The sequence below is a fragment of the Talpa occidentalis genome, unplaced genomic scaffold, assembly GCF_014898055.3.
Source record: "Talpa occidentalis isolate TD23 unplaced genomic scaffold, MPIMG_talOcc4v2.1 talOcc4.2, whole genome shotgun sequence".
NCBI lineage: Eukaryota > Metazoa > Chordata > Mammalia > Eulipotyphla > Talpidae > Talpa > Talpa occidentalis.
In genome coordinates this window covers 477,512-493,951 of record NW_023602073.1, presented here as the reverse complement: position 1 = coordinate 493,951, position 16,440 = coordinate 477,512, and the positions used below count along the sequence as shown (strand labels likewise).

The following is a 16,440-nucleotide window of genomic DNA, read 5'->3' as shown; positions in this document are numbered from 1 at the left end:
CACCCCAAGTCTGAATTTGCCATCAGCCGAGCGAGGTCCTTGAGGAATCTCCAGAGTCAGGTTTTCCTCCCTGGAACCAGAACTGGGTGGTTACCTGCCCTTTACACTGACTCGCAGAGCCAAAGCGGGAGCTGTGCGTGTGGGTTGAGCTGAGCGAGGATTCTCTAGAGAAGGCTCCCAGGAGGGCCCGCTCTGGGAAAAGCCACCCGGTGCGGGACTGAACCCCACATACGAGCGGGACTCGTCTCTCGCGGCAGATGGGCCGGCACATCTTCAGCGTTTTCTTCTGGAGCTTCCCAGTCCATCCGATGGCGCCGATTACGTGATGCCCCGCAGGACCCCAGCAGTCCCCTGGGCTTGCTCTATCACGGTGACGCCACAATTGTCGAACTGTCCACTCCATCGATGGACTTTGCTGGCCAGCAGCCCCTCCAGCCCCGGCTCTCCTGCCACTGCCTCTATCCCACCCCCACCGCCCTCCCGGCCTGGGGCCTCATCTTCCCGGTCATCTTTCTGTCATCCCCATAACCTTTACTTCCTCCTGATTGGTTTCTGGTCTGTGCTCCCCAGGGGGACGGTCTCACTCAGACGCGTGACACCCATCTGCTTGCGGAATGCAGGAGTGATTAGTCAACTGCTGTCGAGCGCCCGCTCCGGCGCCGAGTCGGAGAGACATAGATTTTTATCTCTGTCCCCAGTGAACTTGTGAACTAGGCCGAAAGACAGATTCTTCCACAACTGAACTCAGCAAGCTTGGGGGGCGCTGGGCGGGTGCCGCAGCTGAGCTGCGCATGGGCAAGGCAGCGGGCACAGAAAAATGCATCCAGTTTAATATCTCTTTCAGGGTTTTCATAATCCAGACACACCTGCCGCAGCCACGCTCCACGGCGCTCGCTGACGTCTTCCCCAGCTCAGCCTGAGCCTGTGCTCCTCAGACGACCGTGCGCGCTGATCCCCGGGGGCTTGTTAAAACGCAGGCTGGGTTCCGCGGGTCTTGGGGGGGCCTGGATCCTGCATCTCTAACGAGTTCCCAGGGGAGGCCCTGGAAGAGACCCTAAGCCATTGCCACTTTTGGAAACGGCCACCCTGGTGCCCACCTCGGCTTCCTGCCACCGGTACCTAATGCCGTGAAAGCCCCACCAAGACAGTGACCCCCAGAATGGACGGGGTGCCTTAAAACTGTGGCTTCCTGGCCCTTGTTTTATCATCTCAACTCCGAAGGGCTCAGTTCTGCTTCCTAGTCTCCTGCTAACTTAGGGCCATTGTCTGAGTGTGTAGCAAGGCCTCCCTGATATTCGAGGTTGCTGTTCTCTGCTTACCCACCCCCCACAGGTAATGACGCCCTGTTCTGGGAATGCAGATATTTTCTGGGAATGGAAATGTCTTTTAACAACACTGTGCAACTCTAATCACTTTAAACAATCACAAAGAAAGTGCTTCTTTCACGCAACTTGTTTTCCCGTTGATGGACTGAGGCTTTGCAGGCCACAGACCTTCTAGGAGCTTCGGGGTGACAGCTCGATAAATGCTCCAGGCCATGTTCACCCCCAAAGTGCAGTGTCACTCTCTGCTCTCAGACTAGCCCCTCCCCATTTCTCCCACCCTCCCTCTGTCGACCACCCTCTTGTCCTCAGTGTGACAGTCACGTTCCTGTGTCCCGTTCGTGTCTCGTGACTGCACAGCTCTCCTTTAAGCAGACCCTGGGAGGCGCTCGCGGGAACCTCATTTCCCGCTAACTCTGACGGTGTCTGGGGCATCAGCGCTTCTGTCCGCTAGAGCCGGCCTTCACCAAGGTCAGCAGACTCCACCCGGACAGGCACCGCCTCTGCCGACACACCTCTGGCCTCTCCTTCCAAGACGAGACCCCCACTTGGTCTCCACGAGGCTGCTCCTCTCCCCACATCCCTCTCCCTGCCATCCCAGGCTCGTGTGTCTTCTCCCCAAAATACAGAGAAGATGCTAGAATTCGTCCCCCTCTTTAATGCACTGACTCTTGATCGTGCCATGTAAGCGAGGTCCCACTGAGCCTCGCCCCCTGCACCACCCGAGCTGGGCAGAAGGACTGTCCTCGCCACGTGGGCTCCACGGAGCCCCGGCCCCCCGTGAGTGACCGCTCTCCCTCTGCCCTCCGCTCTCCCGCAGATCAACGCCAAGGACGACGAGGGCGTCCTGGTGGGGTCCTGGGACAACGTGTACGCCTACGGCGTGCCCCCCTCCGCCTGGACGGGCAGCACCGACATCCTGCTGGAGTACCGCAGCTCGGAGCGCCCCGTGCGCTACGGCCAGTGCTGGGTCTTCGCCGGCGTCTTCAACACGTGTAAGTGGCCGGCTGCCGGCAGCTTTGATGGGCAGGAAATTCCACTTCAAGGCACGTTATCTATAGCCGGCGCGAGACCACGGCCCGTTAGCCCGGAGGATTTATGGGTGGCTATTCTGGGAGCGACGATGCATAATTAAGCTGTTCTGGGCCAGGTCGGCTCAGCCTTTCCCCGGCCCGCGGGGTCGTGGCAGAAAGAGTGATGGAGGTCTCCCGCGCTATCTATCATTCACCCCCACAGGGGGACGGAGGCCGCGGGAAGGGTGCCGGGGCGGAGAAGCCATTTTTCTTTGCAGAAACCCTCCACGTTGGAAAAGGTTAAAAATGTGCCCCTTTGCAAACAGTAAGAAAGGGGACGTCCCATTCGTTTGTTGCGGTGCAGTTTGCAGCTCGTGCTCTGCGTGGCACCCCGGGGAAGCCGTGGCTGGGCCGCCGGGCGTGGCCCGAGCGCACAAGGGTGTCCCCTTCTCCGGTCACGAGCGCGCCTCGCTGCCCCAGGCAGGCAGGCATCGGGGCTGCATGAACAGTCTCTGGCTGCTCTTTTTCCCTCCCGGCTCGTCCCCCGCATCCAGCCTGGGGAGGAGAACGGGGGAACGAGGTTGTTCCCTTCGCCCGAGTGTCTCTGCCAGGCCTTGCTGCAGTTCGTCCAGCGGCCTCTGCTCCGGCCTCCATCCTGCGGGGGCGTCGTCCACAGGCCGCTTCTTACCCTGGGAGAAAACACCGCGCTTGAGCCAGAGTCCTTCGCGTTGGCTCCTTCATACGACGGTGTCCCCTGGTTGGCGTTTCCTTAGTTAGAAAAACCGAACGGGGCCTGGAGGTTGCATTGGGTCAGCCCACCAGCAAGCCTGGGCGCCCGCCAGCCGCCGAGGGGAGAAGCCGCCAGCTGTGCGCCGGGTTTTGTCTCTGGGCGGCATCAGGCCGCAAGACTCTTTTACTTGGCAGTAAAAGCCTGAGTACCGTTAGCTGGAGCTGCCCCTACCGCAGGAGACGGGGCGTGACTTCAAGCGGTCTGGAGACCCCCGGCCGGCGCGTGTCCGGACAGTGAAGTGGTCACAGGGGCCAGACAGGCCCCGCCTCCCGGGCCTCCTGGCCTGTCACGTCTTGGCCCAGGAGGTGCCTCTGGGCCCCCAACTAGATAAAACAGTGACCATCTTGCACCCATGTCCAGGGCCCTCAGGGCAGTCCAGAAACAGGCGTGGACAGTGCAGAAGAGGCAGAAGCCGGGTGGGACTGAATCTGCCAGGAGATAAATCTGAAGCAGGAAGCCGCCTCCCCAGCCCGGATTCTGACCTGTGGACTCCAGCCATGCTGTGACCCGGGCCGGGGTGGCAGCGCTCCCGGGAGCCGAGGAGGCGGGCAGAGGGGCCGTGGTCAGGAGGCCGGGGGAGGCCGGGCTTGGCGGGGACAACCTCAAGCGCTCTCTCGGGGATGCCGGCGGCTCCACCTGAGCCGAGCTCCGGCTCCCAAGGCCGCTCTGCTGAGGGGGTGGAGAGCTTTCGCTTAAAAATGCTAAACTATTCTGGGGGAGGCACAGAAAGGCAAGCCGAGTCATTAATCTTAAAATTGTCAGCTGAATTATTTCCAATGAGTCCTGATGCCTGGCGTCCTGGGAGAGGGCGGGCGTGCGGATCACGTCTAATCGATGGGTACATCTGGCAGCGGAGGCAGCGGGTAATTCATTACCGACAATTAACGTGAATCTGGGGTGTCGTCCTCCAGCGAGTGTCACGGGGCAAACCCACTGAGGTCCTGCTCTGGGAAGGTCTGACCTCACTCGCCCGCACTGTATTTTGTTTTCCTATTTCTAGGACTGTGGTCCCATTAGCTGAGGGAACAGTCCTGTGATGACGGGGTGGTGAGCAGCTAAGCCCCTGGACCCCGTTCCTGGGGTTCCACGCCAGTGGGCCTCAGCTGGCCCCATCTGCAGTCAGCCGCATGGCGACCCCGCTTCACGCACCAGTCCCTGGCGCTGGGCTGGACCCCAGGTTCTGCTGCAGCCAGGGCATCTGGGGACAGGATGGGCAGAAGGGGGTCCATCCTGGCAAAGATGACCGTCCCTACCAGAGGGGTTTTCATCGTGTGTTTATTAAACTGGGGTGATGTGGGGCCTCCCTGGGGGCACAGGGGTTAAGTCTCAGCACTATGAAGCTACTGCAGCCTCTGCAGCACGAGTTCTATCCCTGGCTGGCCAGGGAGCTACCCACAGGCACAGCAGACCTCTCGTCTCCCCGCTGCTCCCCTCAGCAGTGGATTTCAGTCAGTCTGCCTGTTCTGCTCCCCACTCTGTCTCCGGTGAACCCTCTCACCCCCACACCTCTGGCCTGCGCCCCAGCTCTCGTGTGCATAAGCAAATAAACAAATCTTTAGAAAAGATAACTGGGGTGGGTGCTGAGCCGCGGCGTGTCTTCCTGCAGTTCTGAGATGCCTGGGGATCCCGGCCAGGGTCATCACCAACTACTTCTCGGCCCACGACAACGACGCCAACCTGCAGATGGACATCTTCCTGGAGGAGGACGGCAGCGTGAGCTCCAAGCTCACCAAGGACTCTGTGTGGTGAGTCTGCGCCCGGGCGTCGCCAGCGTCGGGGTAGGACAACGGTGCCCGCTGGCCAGGCGGCCTCGTCGGGCCTCCTCTCTGGGTGGGGACGGCCGCTGCTGTGGGCACAAGTGTCTGGCGGTCGGAGAGTGATTGTGCTAACGCATCGGAGAGAGACCGGGCTGACGGGCAGTTTGGGTCCGTAGTAACGAGGTGATCGTCCCAGCCGGGCGGCACCAGGGAAATCAGCAGAGAGCTGAGCCTCCGCGCCCTGAATTTCAGGGCTGGTCACCCAGCAGCACCGAGCGGGGGTCCGGGCCCCACAGATGCCCATTTGAGAAGGAAATTGCTGAGCTGCTCACGAGGTGCCGGGGGGATAAAAATAGCACAGCTCATTTGACGGGGATGAGCTCAGTGGCCTAAGCCGGAGAGGGCCAGGCCGGTGGTGCCTCTGCAGACCCAGCAGCGTGCAGGCAGCGCCGGAGCCCTGGGGGACAGCCCACACCCCGCAGGGACGGGCACCACTGAGCAGACAGGTCACCCCAGCCCGCCGGCCTCTGCAGCCCCTAAATGGGAACTAGGTGGCGTCTGCACGCCATGCCTCTTACACACACACATGCACACACATGCACACGCACACACACTGCACACTCCCATGCACTCATGCTCACACACACTCATGCACACTCCCCTCACGCTCCAGGCCTGCCAGGGCACTCCCCCAGCCCTTGATCCACACGCCGCACCTCCTGAACCCACGGGCACCAGTAAGCCTCCCTGCAGCCCCTGGAGGGCGTGGGCAGACACGGAGAGGCCAGTGGACCTGCCTGCGGCCCTCCCTCCCACAGCTCCTGCTCTGGGCCCCCTGCCCCCCAGCCCCGCCCTCTCGCCCCCCGCCCCCATGGCTCATCCGGCTGCTCTGGCCCCCACTGACCGGCTCCTCCTTGCTCGACATGGCCTGACAGGCAGCTGCGCCCCGTGGACAGAGAGCCGACAGGCTGGGCTAGGGCCAGGAGGGCCAGGAGCCCCAGCTGGCCCTGGGCGGCCAGGGTGACTGGGGACACGCAGCTAAGAGCCCCAGGGCGGGTCCCCGAGAGCACCGCTGCAGCGGGCACGCGCTTGCTGCCCACCGAGGGGCTTGTGATTTGGGAGGGGCAGGGCAAGCCCCCGAGCGACCGGGCCCTGGGGCAGCAGGTGGCCCAGGGGCAGGCGGGCAGCCCGTCCCAGAGGGCCCGTTCCCCAGCCGTGCGCTGGCAGCTGCGCCGCCCCGGGAGCCGCCGGGAGCCCCGCGGCTGGTGGGACGGAGGTAAGGCTGCGCCGCGCTGAGGAGCAGGCTGGTGAGGCTGGCGCGGCTTCGGAGCCGGAACTGTGCTGCTGCTTGTCAACTCCCTTCAGCAATCACAGCCAGAGGCCGCGTTCAGAAGCGCTGCACGGAAATCCTGAGCGCACGGAATCCCACCAACACCCTCCACACGAGCCGCGCCTTCGCTTTCCAGCGGAGCAGTTCCTGGCCTTCTGGGCCAGAGGCAGCAGCAAGGGGCGTCGGGCCCTGTCCCGCGCTGAGCCCGGTGGGGGGCCCACCCCACGCCCACAGAGGTCTTTCTTCCCGTCTGATTTTTTTCTTGGTTTTGGGGGGCCACGCTTAGTTTCCTTCTGGGTCTCTGTATTTCCAGGGGATAATCAAAAACAGAACAGTCAAAGGGGGAAGCAACGAAAGAGAAGGAAAAAGACCTATGTGATTATCCACTAATTTTCTAAAAATTATTGCTGATCAAGAACTTGTGAGTTTTCTTAATAAATAGCCAAGACATCGGCACCTGGAGGTTCGAGGAGAGAGTGAGACGGCGCAGTCCCGGGGTTGAGGAAGGGCGTACCCAGAGCGCTTTGTAGGTGGGACAACCTGGTGAGGGGTGTCAGCCCAGCCCAGCCCAGCAGGCCCACCTGCCCAGGCCTCTCTGGCCAGGAGCAACAAGCTTCTACGAGGGGAACGCCGGGCGCCGCCTGACCCAGCCTCGACCTGTGGCTGAGCTGGCCCGAGAGAGGGCCTGTGTGGACCTCCCAGTGACAGCTGAACTGTGCTGCTGCCCGCTGGTCAGTGTGTCACTCGCCTGGACGGTGAGGGTCCGGGACGAGGCCTGGATCTGGTCCTTGTTGCTCCCCCATCTGCCCCCGTGCCCGAGTCACCCCAGTGCAGGGCCCCCGGGAGCCAGCCCGGGCAAGCTGAGCTCAGAGGGGACGGGAAGGTGTGTGAGCTGCGGGCACTGAGGGGAGCCAGGGGCAGGCTGGACGGCAGCTGGGTCTGGAAGTCACCGGTGTTGTCAGCGGAGGCCGCGGCGACTCCCTCCATTGTCATTAAGGTGTCGCCGCCACCCTGGGCTGCTCTGCAGCGGGGACGGGCTAACGGGCTCCCCAGGCTGCCCCGCCCCCCGCGGCCCAGCTGTCCCCAAGGACGTGACAGCACGACTGCGGGCACGGCTGACGCCAGCTCCTGTGTCCAGGTCGGGTGCCAAGCTCTGCCAAGCGCCAACCCCACCGGCCGCCCACCTCTGCCAGGGCCCCAGCTCCGTGCCTTCCTGTCGAACCCCACATGGAAATGGGCCCCAAATCACATGCAATTAGAGCCCAGAGTTATGGTTTCTATAGCAACGCGGAACACAGCATTTTATCGCTTAACTGTGGCAAAAGAACAGGGTTTCTTAGAAGTCAAAACTGTGGGAAAGAAACTCAGAGATAAAAGCATTTTTGGTTTCAGTGAACTCTCCCAGGCCCCTGTGGCGCGGGGAGGTCGGCGGCGCTGGGCAGCAGGGAGTGGGGGTCGGAGCCAGGAGCGCACTAGCTGGGCGGCGTCCAGGGGTCCTGATGGACAGTCCCGGGGGCAGCAACGTCCAGCCGTGTGGTGTCTCCAGCTCCGCGCCAGGGAACGAGCTGCCCCGCTGGCATCAGGGGTCAGAGCATCGCTGCAGGAACCTGTGGGTGTCAGGCCCACTGCAAGCGGCCCCCTTGGGGAGCTTAGGCCGGGACGGCGCTGACCGTTGGGCACTGTCTCCTAGGAACTACCACTGCTGGAACGAGGCGTGGATGACCAGGCCCGACCTGCCTGTGGGGTTCGGAGGATGGCAGGCTGTGGACAGCACCCCACAGGAAAACAGCGACGGTAACAGCGCAACCTCTCCCCCAGCACCCTCCTGGGGAGCACCCTCCCAGGGATCACCTCCTGGGACACCCTCCTAGGGACGGCCCCCCCGGGGAACACCCTCCTGGGGGCCACTCCCCAGGAGCCTGTGTCACTGCCTGTCTCCTTTGCCTCTCTGGTCACTCTCGCTGTGTGGGCAGCTCCCCTGGGCCCCACATTTGGCGCAGGTGGGGGGACGAGCCCATGTCCCATCAGCCTTCACATCCTGTCACCAGGAGGGCCTCCCCGGATTCTGTTGCCACTTCTGGAAAAGAAGCATCGGATTAAACGTATAATTCCCCCGCTCTGGCTCTGATAAGCGGTTCTAAAGACGAGAAAAAGGCTGTGTGTGCACTTCTCCTTTGGCTGCCAACGGCCTCAGCCCTGCTGCCGCACAGACAGGGAACAGGGACCTGCCCATCACCACGGGCACCCCACAATGGCTGTGGTCCCAGACACTGACACCTCTCTGCCTCACGTGGCTTCTTTTGAACCTGGAACACGTGGGTGCTTGTCTGCACTTGCAGACCAGGCCAAATGGCACATGGGGCTGTGACCCCTCCCGACTTTTCTAAGAGTACACACAAGGCCTTTCCTCTTGGGGGCGGGGGCAGAGACACCCGGTCACACTCACGTCCCCGAACGTGGCAGGCGACGCTGAGTCGTGTCTCTGGACACAGCTGGACATTCCTTATCTGGCCCGGGAGGCCTCAGTGTGATGCTGGATGTAGCACTGTCTGGGGTTCTGCGTCACGCATCACAAGGAGACACCAGGGTGACCGGGGGCCACTAATCTCTTCTGAACTAGAGTCAGATGGTTAAAATTCAAGGAATTTTTCAGAAATAAGCCTGGCTTCCTAGCACCTGCTGGGCGTGAGTCTGGGTGTGTGGGTCATATCCGCCCTCTCCATCTAAACTTGACCTGTGTCCTTGCTGTACAAAGGCAAAAGCTAAAATCCAAGGTAACCAAGGACACAGCCCCTCCCCATCTCCAGCCTCTCGGGCACCAGGGAAGTGGTCCCTGTCAAGTTGGGCAAGAGCTCGTGCACGCAGTGGACTCTGTGTGGGGATGGAGGGTGGAGGAGGGATGACACCTGCACTTCTTTTCATGGCTCCAAATTTTGGGTTGCGGGGGCCTGGGTGACACACAGAGTCCCCTCCCATCGGGCCGTGGAGTGCCCGATGGTGTCTGCAGCTGCCAAGTCACGGTGACCACCCCGCCCACCAGTGAGCTGACCATGCCCCTTATGCTCTGCAGGGATGTACCGGTGTGGCCCGGCCTCCGTCCAGGCCATCAAGCACGGCCATGTCTGCTTCCAGTTCGACGCGCCCTTTGTCTTTGCGGAGGTGAGTGAGTGCAACGGCCTCGTGCATACTGGGAACGGCCTCAGTGCTTACTGACTGGCCTGGCTGTGTGCTGCTCCACCCTGAAGTGAGCCCAGCTGCTCACACAGCCCAGATGCTCCCAGCTGTGGCCTCTCCACACACACACCCAGAGGCAGAGGAGGAGGCTGCGGGTGAGGGGGAGCTGGGTTGGAAGTGGAGGAGGCAAATAAAGGGAGCACTAAGGGCCACTGCAACGAGGCCCAAGAAAGCGAGCAACAAGCTTGGCACTTCCAGCTCTTACGAGGTAGAATTTATCAGAAAGAAAAAGGAGAGAAAGAAATGGTTGAAAGTCCCAGCCCCGAATATTCTTAACTTAAAATACCGAATGTATTTCCAAAACAATGTGGCCATTTGGGGAAGAAATTTGGATTTACAATCGACAAAGCAAAAATCTTATGAAAAATACCCGATGCTAAGCAAAGAAGTGAGTCTTCTGAAATTAAGAGGGAGGGAGAAAGGGGAATCGAGGATGGTGGTGGGGAAGGAAGAGAAGAGGCTGTCGCAAATACCTAGGCGAGTGTCAAGGCGGAAAAACAGTAAAACCAAATGCCCGATGTGATCTAAAGTGGATCCGCCTGCAGAGTAGTCTAAAGCAGGGTTAGCCCTGTGACCCCAATGTGACTGTAGGAAGGAACGTGTCGCCCCCGTGACCTCGGGACCTTGAGGGAGGCTCTGGCGGCAGGGCCCACGGACGACGGCTAACGCGTGCTCTCCTCTCCCGTCTGTAGGTCAACAGTGACCTCATCTACATTACGGTCAAGAAGGACGGCACACAGGTGGTAGAGGCCATTGACACCACCCACATTGGGAAGCTGATTGTGACCAAGCAGATTGGAGGAGATGGCATCATGGATATCACCAGTGCCTACAAATTCCAAGAAGGTAAGTTGCCCCGAAGGCAGAGTCTCTGCCCAGTGCGCTCTGTCCTCACACACCCTCCTGACCCACAGTCCACGCATCATCGTGCATTTCATTTCAGGCACTGGTTTCTTGGCTTTGAGCAAAGTCCCCTTCCCCTCCCCCTCCCCGGCTGGGGAGTCTTCAGGGTCACGTCTGCCTTGAGAGAACGTGGACTCTCTTGCTCACAAAGGCACGAAGGGACCCCCATTGTTGATGACCCTGTTAGGAAGCGTCAGGGACTCACAGAATCATCTCAACACCAGCAGTTTCAACGACTAGTCACACTGGATTGGAAATGTGCAAACTACATCCCTATACACTGTCCATCAGCTTGGCGGGGCAGAGAGGTGTGGGCCACTGCAGCCAGGGCTCAGACCCTGCAAAGACCAACTCAGGGTGGGGGGACAGAGCTGCCCGAGGTCGGCAGTGGACAGGGGCAGGAGACCTGCTAGAGGCTCCTGCCAGGCGGGTGCAGACGCCTTACAAATGAACCACCTGCCCCGGCTGGCGGCACTGGCACTTACTACAATGCAGGGACAGAAGGGAGGCGTGATTTGCATCCCTGAATATTCATCAGTGTGTCAGCCTCTGAAGTGCTAAGAGAGCAGGGCAGCTTTAACTGCTCTAGAGAGTCTCTGCTCTTGTTTACACAAACAATTTGCACTATAAAGAGAGGATTTGCTGTGCGGGGTCAGAGAGCAGGACATGGTCCTTGAACCAGCGATTTGGGGCTGTTTTCCCGAAATGGCTCATTTTTTTCTTCTGTTGATTACACACGGAAGATGCCTCTCTCTTTGGGGAGCTTCCCAAAAAAGCGCTTAAAGAACCCATAAACAATCCGCGGAACAAGTGATGCCTCTGAGTAAGGAGTCACAGGCAGAAGGCTTGGGGAGGAGAAAAGAAACGCGCAGATAAAAACAGCAGGGCCAAGGGCAGCCACATGTCCGTCCAGCAGCCGCTCGCTGCGGCCCTGCACATCCCCACCACAAGGGGCAGGGCACCGCGGGACCTCGCCCCACCTGGCTGGAGAGAAGAGCAGCAGGCAGGCCCCCAGCCCTGGACGGGTGTCCTGGCCAGCGTGGACAGAGGCTGCACGTGGGGAGAGGACCCCAAGCGGACTTGGGGGCCCCGGGAATATAGTGACAGGCTCACCGGGAGCAAAGTCTCAGGAGGCACAGCCAGGGCCAGGTCGGGGGTGCTGGGCAGGTTCCTCTCCCGAGCAGGGTCTAGCCAGATGGGGAGAGGACAGGGGGGGGCTCCCAGGGCCGCCTGTCTGTCTGACGCCCGCAACAGGGCGCCGCTGCCACCAGTGGAGAGCAAGCCAGGGTCAAAGAGGAAGCCCAAAGCCACCAGGGAAAGGCGGGAGGCCCAACTCCGAGTAGAAGCTGCCCACAGCTTCAGGCCTGGAGGTTGTCAGGGCAGGTGGGTGCCTCTCGGATGCTGAGTTTTGGGACAGCAGGTGAAGCGTTCCAAGGTCGCTGAGGCTGAGGGATGTGGCGGCCGGCCGGGCCGGATGGCTGGTGTCTGCCGGGCCTCGGGGAAGGCTGGGGCGTGGCCCGTGTGTCTGCCTCAGGGTCTGCTGTGAACCTCCCAGGGATTTCTCAGGCGCTGCTGCGTGTGGCCCTGGCATAGGTCAGACACAGGGAAGGAATCCAGGCCCGCCCCGCATGGCAGCGCCCGACCGCGGGTTTCGGGTTCAAGGACCCAGGGCCGGCCGGTCTGTACGCGACTGTGATGTCCCCCGGGGACAAATCGCTGTTTCTGCATCATGTATCCTGAGACGCATCTCAGGTTAACAGTAAACGTTAGTTCACCAGAGTCAGAAGCGATGTCCCCACAATTTAGTTCATAAAGGAGAGGATTTCGTTCAGAGAGAAGGTGGTTCTGAAGCGCGTGTTCTACGTGCACAGGACGTGGGGGCAGGTGTGGGGGCAGGTGTGGGGGCAGGGAGCAGATCCAGGGGCACTGGCCAGGAGTCAGGGCAGGCCCAAGCGGAAAGACAGGAGACCTCCAGGGAGCTCTGCCCCGGGAGACTCACACTGGAGACACAGCTATTGACCAAGTCTCCGCGTAGAGGCCCCCAAATCCTAGCATGTGGCCAGGCCAGGGCTTGGGGAGGAAGCAGGCCAAGGCCAAAGAGCTTCGCTGCTGGCCCTGCCGCTCTGGCCCTGGAGGGCTGCCCCTCGCGCGAGGCCCTTTCCAGAGGTGCTGGCTCAGCCGCCCGCCAGCCTGGCCACTGGGCAGGTCAGGACCCCCCAGGCCCGGCTCCTGCAGAAGTTGCCTCCCAGGAATAACGGGCCCCCTGCGGGGCCCAGCACCCTCCTCAGGGTGGCGCCTGCTGTCCTGACGCTGTCTCGGCCTCTTCCCCAGGTCAGGAGGAGGAGCGGCTGGCCCTGGAGACCGCCCTGATGTACGGGGCCAAGAAGCCCCTCAAGACAGAAGGTGCCGGCCCCCCGCAGTCCAATGTGGACATGGACTTCCAGGTGGAGGACGCCATGCTGGGAAAGGACTTCAAGGTCACCATCACCTTCCAGAACAGAAGCACCACCCGGTACAACCTCTCCGCCTACCTCTCGGGCAGCGTCATCTTCTACACCGGGGTCTCCAAGGCGGAGTTCAAGAAGGAGACCTTCCACCTGACGCTGGAGCCCTTGTCCTGTAAGCTGCCCGGCCCCTCCCGCCTCCCCCGCCCCACCCCCTGCTGCCCTGCCTCAGGGCCACGGCCACACCGCAGGGACAGTCCAGGGCCCTACAGAGGCCTCGACCCTCCCCGCGGCCCCCCGTAGAGGTGAGCACGGGGATCTCCAAGCCCAGAGCCCCCGGGAAATCGCAGCAAATTAAACTGCATGAGCGTGAAATGCAGCTTGACTTGCTGCGACCCAGCGTGCAGGCCAAGGACCTGGGCTCAGGGACAGAGGGCAGGCCAGGCCCAGCCGCCCCCGCGGTGCCCCCTGCCACCTTAAGAAAGGCTTGGAGGGCCACAGGGCAGGAAGGTGCTGTGACCAGCCCCGGCGTGGCCTCTGCCCGCCGCACATGCTCAAACGCCGGACGGTGGTTTTTACGACAGGGAGAGTCTCCTGAGCGACTGGTCAGCGTGAGGCTGGCTCCAAGGGGCGTGGAGGGCACAGGGGTATCTGGGGGGGGGCAGAGTCCCAATACACAGGTGCCATTCGTTCCTCCCTCTTCACGAACCAAGCGCTCATTTTGGGGCCTGAGCTGAGCACGTGTTTCTGGGGCTGGGGAGGCCGACGTCCTGCGGTTACCCCCGCTTGCCTCCCCCGGGGGTCGTGTGTGTGCACCCCAGAACAGACCCCTGGGCAGCCGGCCCGAACCCACGTCGCCTGTGTCCGCTGGGCAGGTCCTGCTGGCTCTGCAAGGAGCAGGGGGAGGTGCGTGGGCAGAGGCGGCGGCGGGCGGTGAGCTGGCCGGGCTGCTCCTTGGGGCTCGGGCTGGACTTTGCAACGGTTTCCGGCCACTGTTCCATCACCACCGAGGAGAGCCGGGCTCTGCAGGGAGGCCGTTTCCAGCAAAGGTTCTGGCCAGAGGCAGGAAGGAGACGGGACACTTGGGCTGCCTCCTCCCCGCGCCCCTCGCCCAGGGAAAGGGCTGGGCTGTGCCCGCGTGGCGTGTGTGCAGCCGTGCCCCGGCCTCCTCCGAGACGGCTGACCTGCCCAACCCCACTCAGGCGGGTCCTGCAGAGCGCGATGGGCCATGGGCATGGAGATGATCCTTGCTCCCCCGCCGGGGGCAGGAGGCGACCCTGGCATCTCCCACTCTGCCGCGCTGACCGCGGTTGGCTCCCGGGGCTCCAGCCCTTGGCCGGGCAGGCCAGAGAGGGGCGACCCCAGAAGGGGAGGCTGCAAAAAGAAGTTTTCCAAGCAGCAAGGAGGCCTGCGGCCCAGCCCGGTGATTACAGGCGCGTGTGGGCTAGATAGCTCGGAGGTTTCAGTAGCTCCAACCTTCCAGTACCTTCAAAGGGGCGATCGTCCCGCCGGGCTATATTTAGCTTCCTTGGCTTTTCGGAAAAGAGATGAGGCAGCTCCCGGCCGTGTCTCCCTGGGCTTCTCCAGACGCCGTGAGCGATGCTGGCAGCCGCCCCGGCCCACTACTCAGGGAATGAAAACCTCGTCTCCTTTCTCTTGCCACGTTTAATAAACTTTATCTAGAACAATTTCTTTGGCGGTGCAAAACACAGCACTTACGTAAGCTGCTATTTCGGGAGAACTGTTCTCCAGGGCTCGGGAGCCTGGTTCTTCAGCGCCCTGGTGGGGAGGACGTTTCTCCCCCAGGACCGAGCCCGGTGCCCACACTGCCCGGTGGCCGGAGAGCCGGGGGCAGCAGCAGGGCCACCTCCCAGCACCGAGCTCCCAGCGGTGAGACCAGGTCTGGAAGCAGCGAGAGGGCGTCTGTTTTCATTATCACTCTGGCGGCAGCTGAGGCCAGAGGCAGCTCACTGAGGCCTGCCGCTTGCCGCCTGTCGCCCACACCTATGCGCCTCTGTCCACACCCTCTGTCCACCCGCCAAGTGGGCACAGGCTGGCGAGCTCTCTGAGGTTGCACCATGGAGGGACAGAGTCCGTGTGTCTACAGCTCATGGCTGGGGGCCTGGAGGGAGTGGGGCCCGCATGAGTGGGTCATTCAAAACGGCAGAATTCAGCGGGGGCAGGAGTGGGGTTGGGGCCCCAAGGTCAGGGCAAGGTCATAGCTCCAAAGGGCCATCCCAGGAATCAAGCCCACCACTTGGCAGCTTAGTAGCCGCCGGGATGGGTCAGCCACCCTGGGGACTGCAGAGCTGGGGCGGGGCCGGGGCTGGGCCGGGGCAGGGCCGGGGCAGGGCTGGGGCAGGGCTGGGGCAGAGCCTGGCAGCCTCAGTACAGGACACCCAGGCTGGGGGCTGGTGGGGACCACCGGTGCTTTGTAGGATGCTCAGCTGCATCCTTGGTCTCTCCACCAGACCCCAGTAGCCACCCCCCATCGTGACAACAGAAGTGCCCCCAGGGGTCACCCAACCTCCCTGGGAGTCGAATCAGCCAGGACCGGGCCCTCCCACGGGAAGGAGGCAGCAGGCAAGGACGCAAGTGGCCGCTGGGCTCTATGGCATTTGCACTGGGAGCCCCATGTGTGGGGACGGAGACTGAGCCCCAGCCTGCCACCGCTGTGGCTCCCGCTCCGGCCAGGGGCGCCCCACGTTGGGCGAGGAACGGAGCCCCCTCCTGCAGCCAGCGCCCCAAGAGGGACTCTGCGTCCTTAGGAGAGGGCCAGGAGCCCCCCCTGCCCTCGACACAGCCCCTCTCTGGCTGGTCCCCAAGACCCGGAGGCCAGGGCCGGGGCCGGAGGCGTTTGCGCGGCCTGTGGTGTTGCAGGAGTCGCGGTGGGGAGAAAGCTGACCCTGCGCAAACAGCCTTCCGCGGCCTCTTCCTCCCGACCGCGGCAGGCGTGGAGTCAGCTGGCGCAGGAGAGTGGGGGGCAGACGTGGCGCTCCAGGGAGGGGGCAGGGACGCGGCAGCTGGAGACGGTGCGCGGAGAGGGGCGCGGCCAGGCTGGGTCCACACCGATGGGCCGTGTCTCAGCAGCCGCCCAAGCCCTCGCCCCCGACGTCAGACGTCCTGGCCTCAGCCTTGCCCCGCGATGGGGAACGCGCGGCTGGGGTGTCGACCCCTCCGTCGAGGAAGCGTGGCCGGGTGTTCCGCGAGCTCCGTCCACCTGCCCCGACCCGCCAGGCAGGGCGTGCGGACAGGGAGGAGGCCCAGGCTGGGCCCTGACCCGCTGCCTATCTCCCCACAGCCAAGAAGGAGGAGGTGCTGGTCCGGGCGGGCGAGTACATGGGGCAGCTGCTGGAGCAGGCGTCGCTGCACTTCTTCGTCACCGCGCGGGTCCAGGAGACCGGGGACGTGCTGGCCAAGCAGAAGTCCACCGTGCTGACCATCCCCAAGGTCGTCCTCAAGGTCAGTGCTGGCCTCCCCGGCAGGGAGACATATCTGTGTGTGTCTGTGTGTGTGCGTCCTGCTCGACACACCCCTCTCTGGCCGGCTCCTGCCCCTGTGAAGCTGGGGGGGGGCGGGGGCAAGCAGGAAGGAAGGAAACAGCCAGGATCCTCCTGTTCTTTGAAAGAAGTAAACCACCTAAATAT

The 16,440-nt window shown here is 62.4% G+C and overlaps 1 protein-coding gene across 1 annotated transcript in view; it reads left to right on the top strand.

The window, feature by feature from the left end:
- F13A1 (coagulation factor XIII A chain) overlaps positions 1–16,440 on the top strand; it is a 64,403-nt gene that overhangs the window by 39,475 nt on the left and 8,488 nt on the right. Inside the window, exons 7-13 of the mRNA XM_037518819.1 lie at positions 2,143–2,317; positions 4,732–4,870; positions 7,903–8,006; positions 9,283–9,371; positions 10,139–10,292; positions 12,681–12,968; positions 16,095–16,255. Of these exons, the coding sequence (XP_037374716.1) occupies positions 2,143–2,317; positions 4,732–4,870; positions 7,903–8,006; positions 9,283–9,371; positions 10,139–10,292; positions 12,681–12,968; positions 16,095–16,255 (1,110 nt within the window). The remainder of the gene's footprint in view (positions 1–2,142; positions 2,318–4,731; positions 4,871–7,902; positions 8,007–9,282; positions 9,372–10,138; positions 10,293–12,680; positions 12,969–16,094; positions 16,256–16,440) is intronic.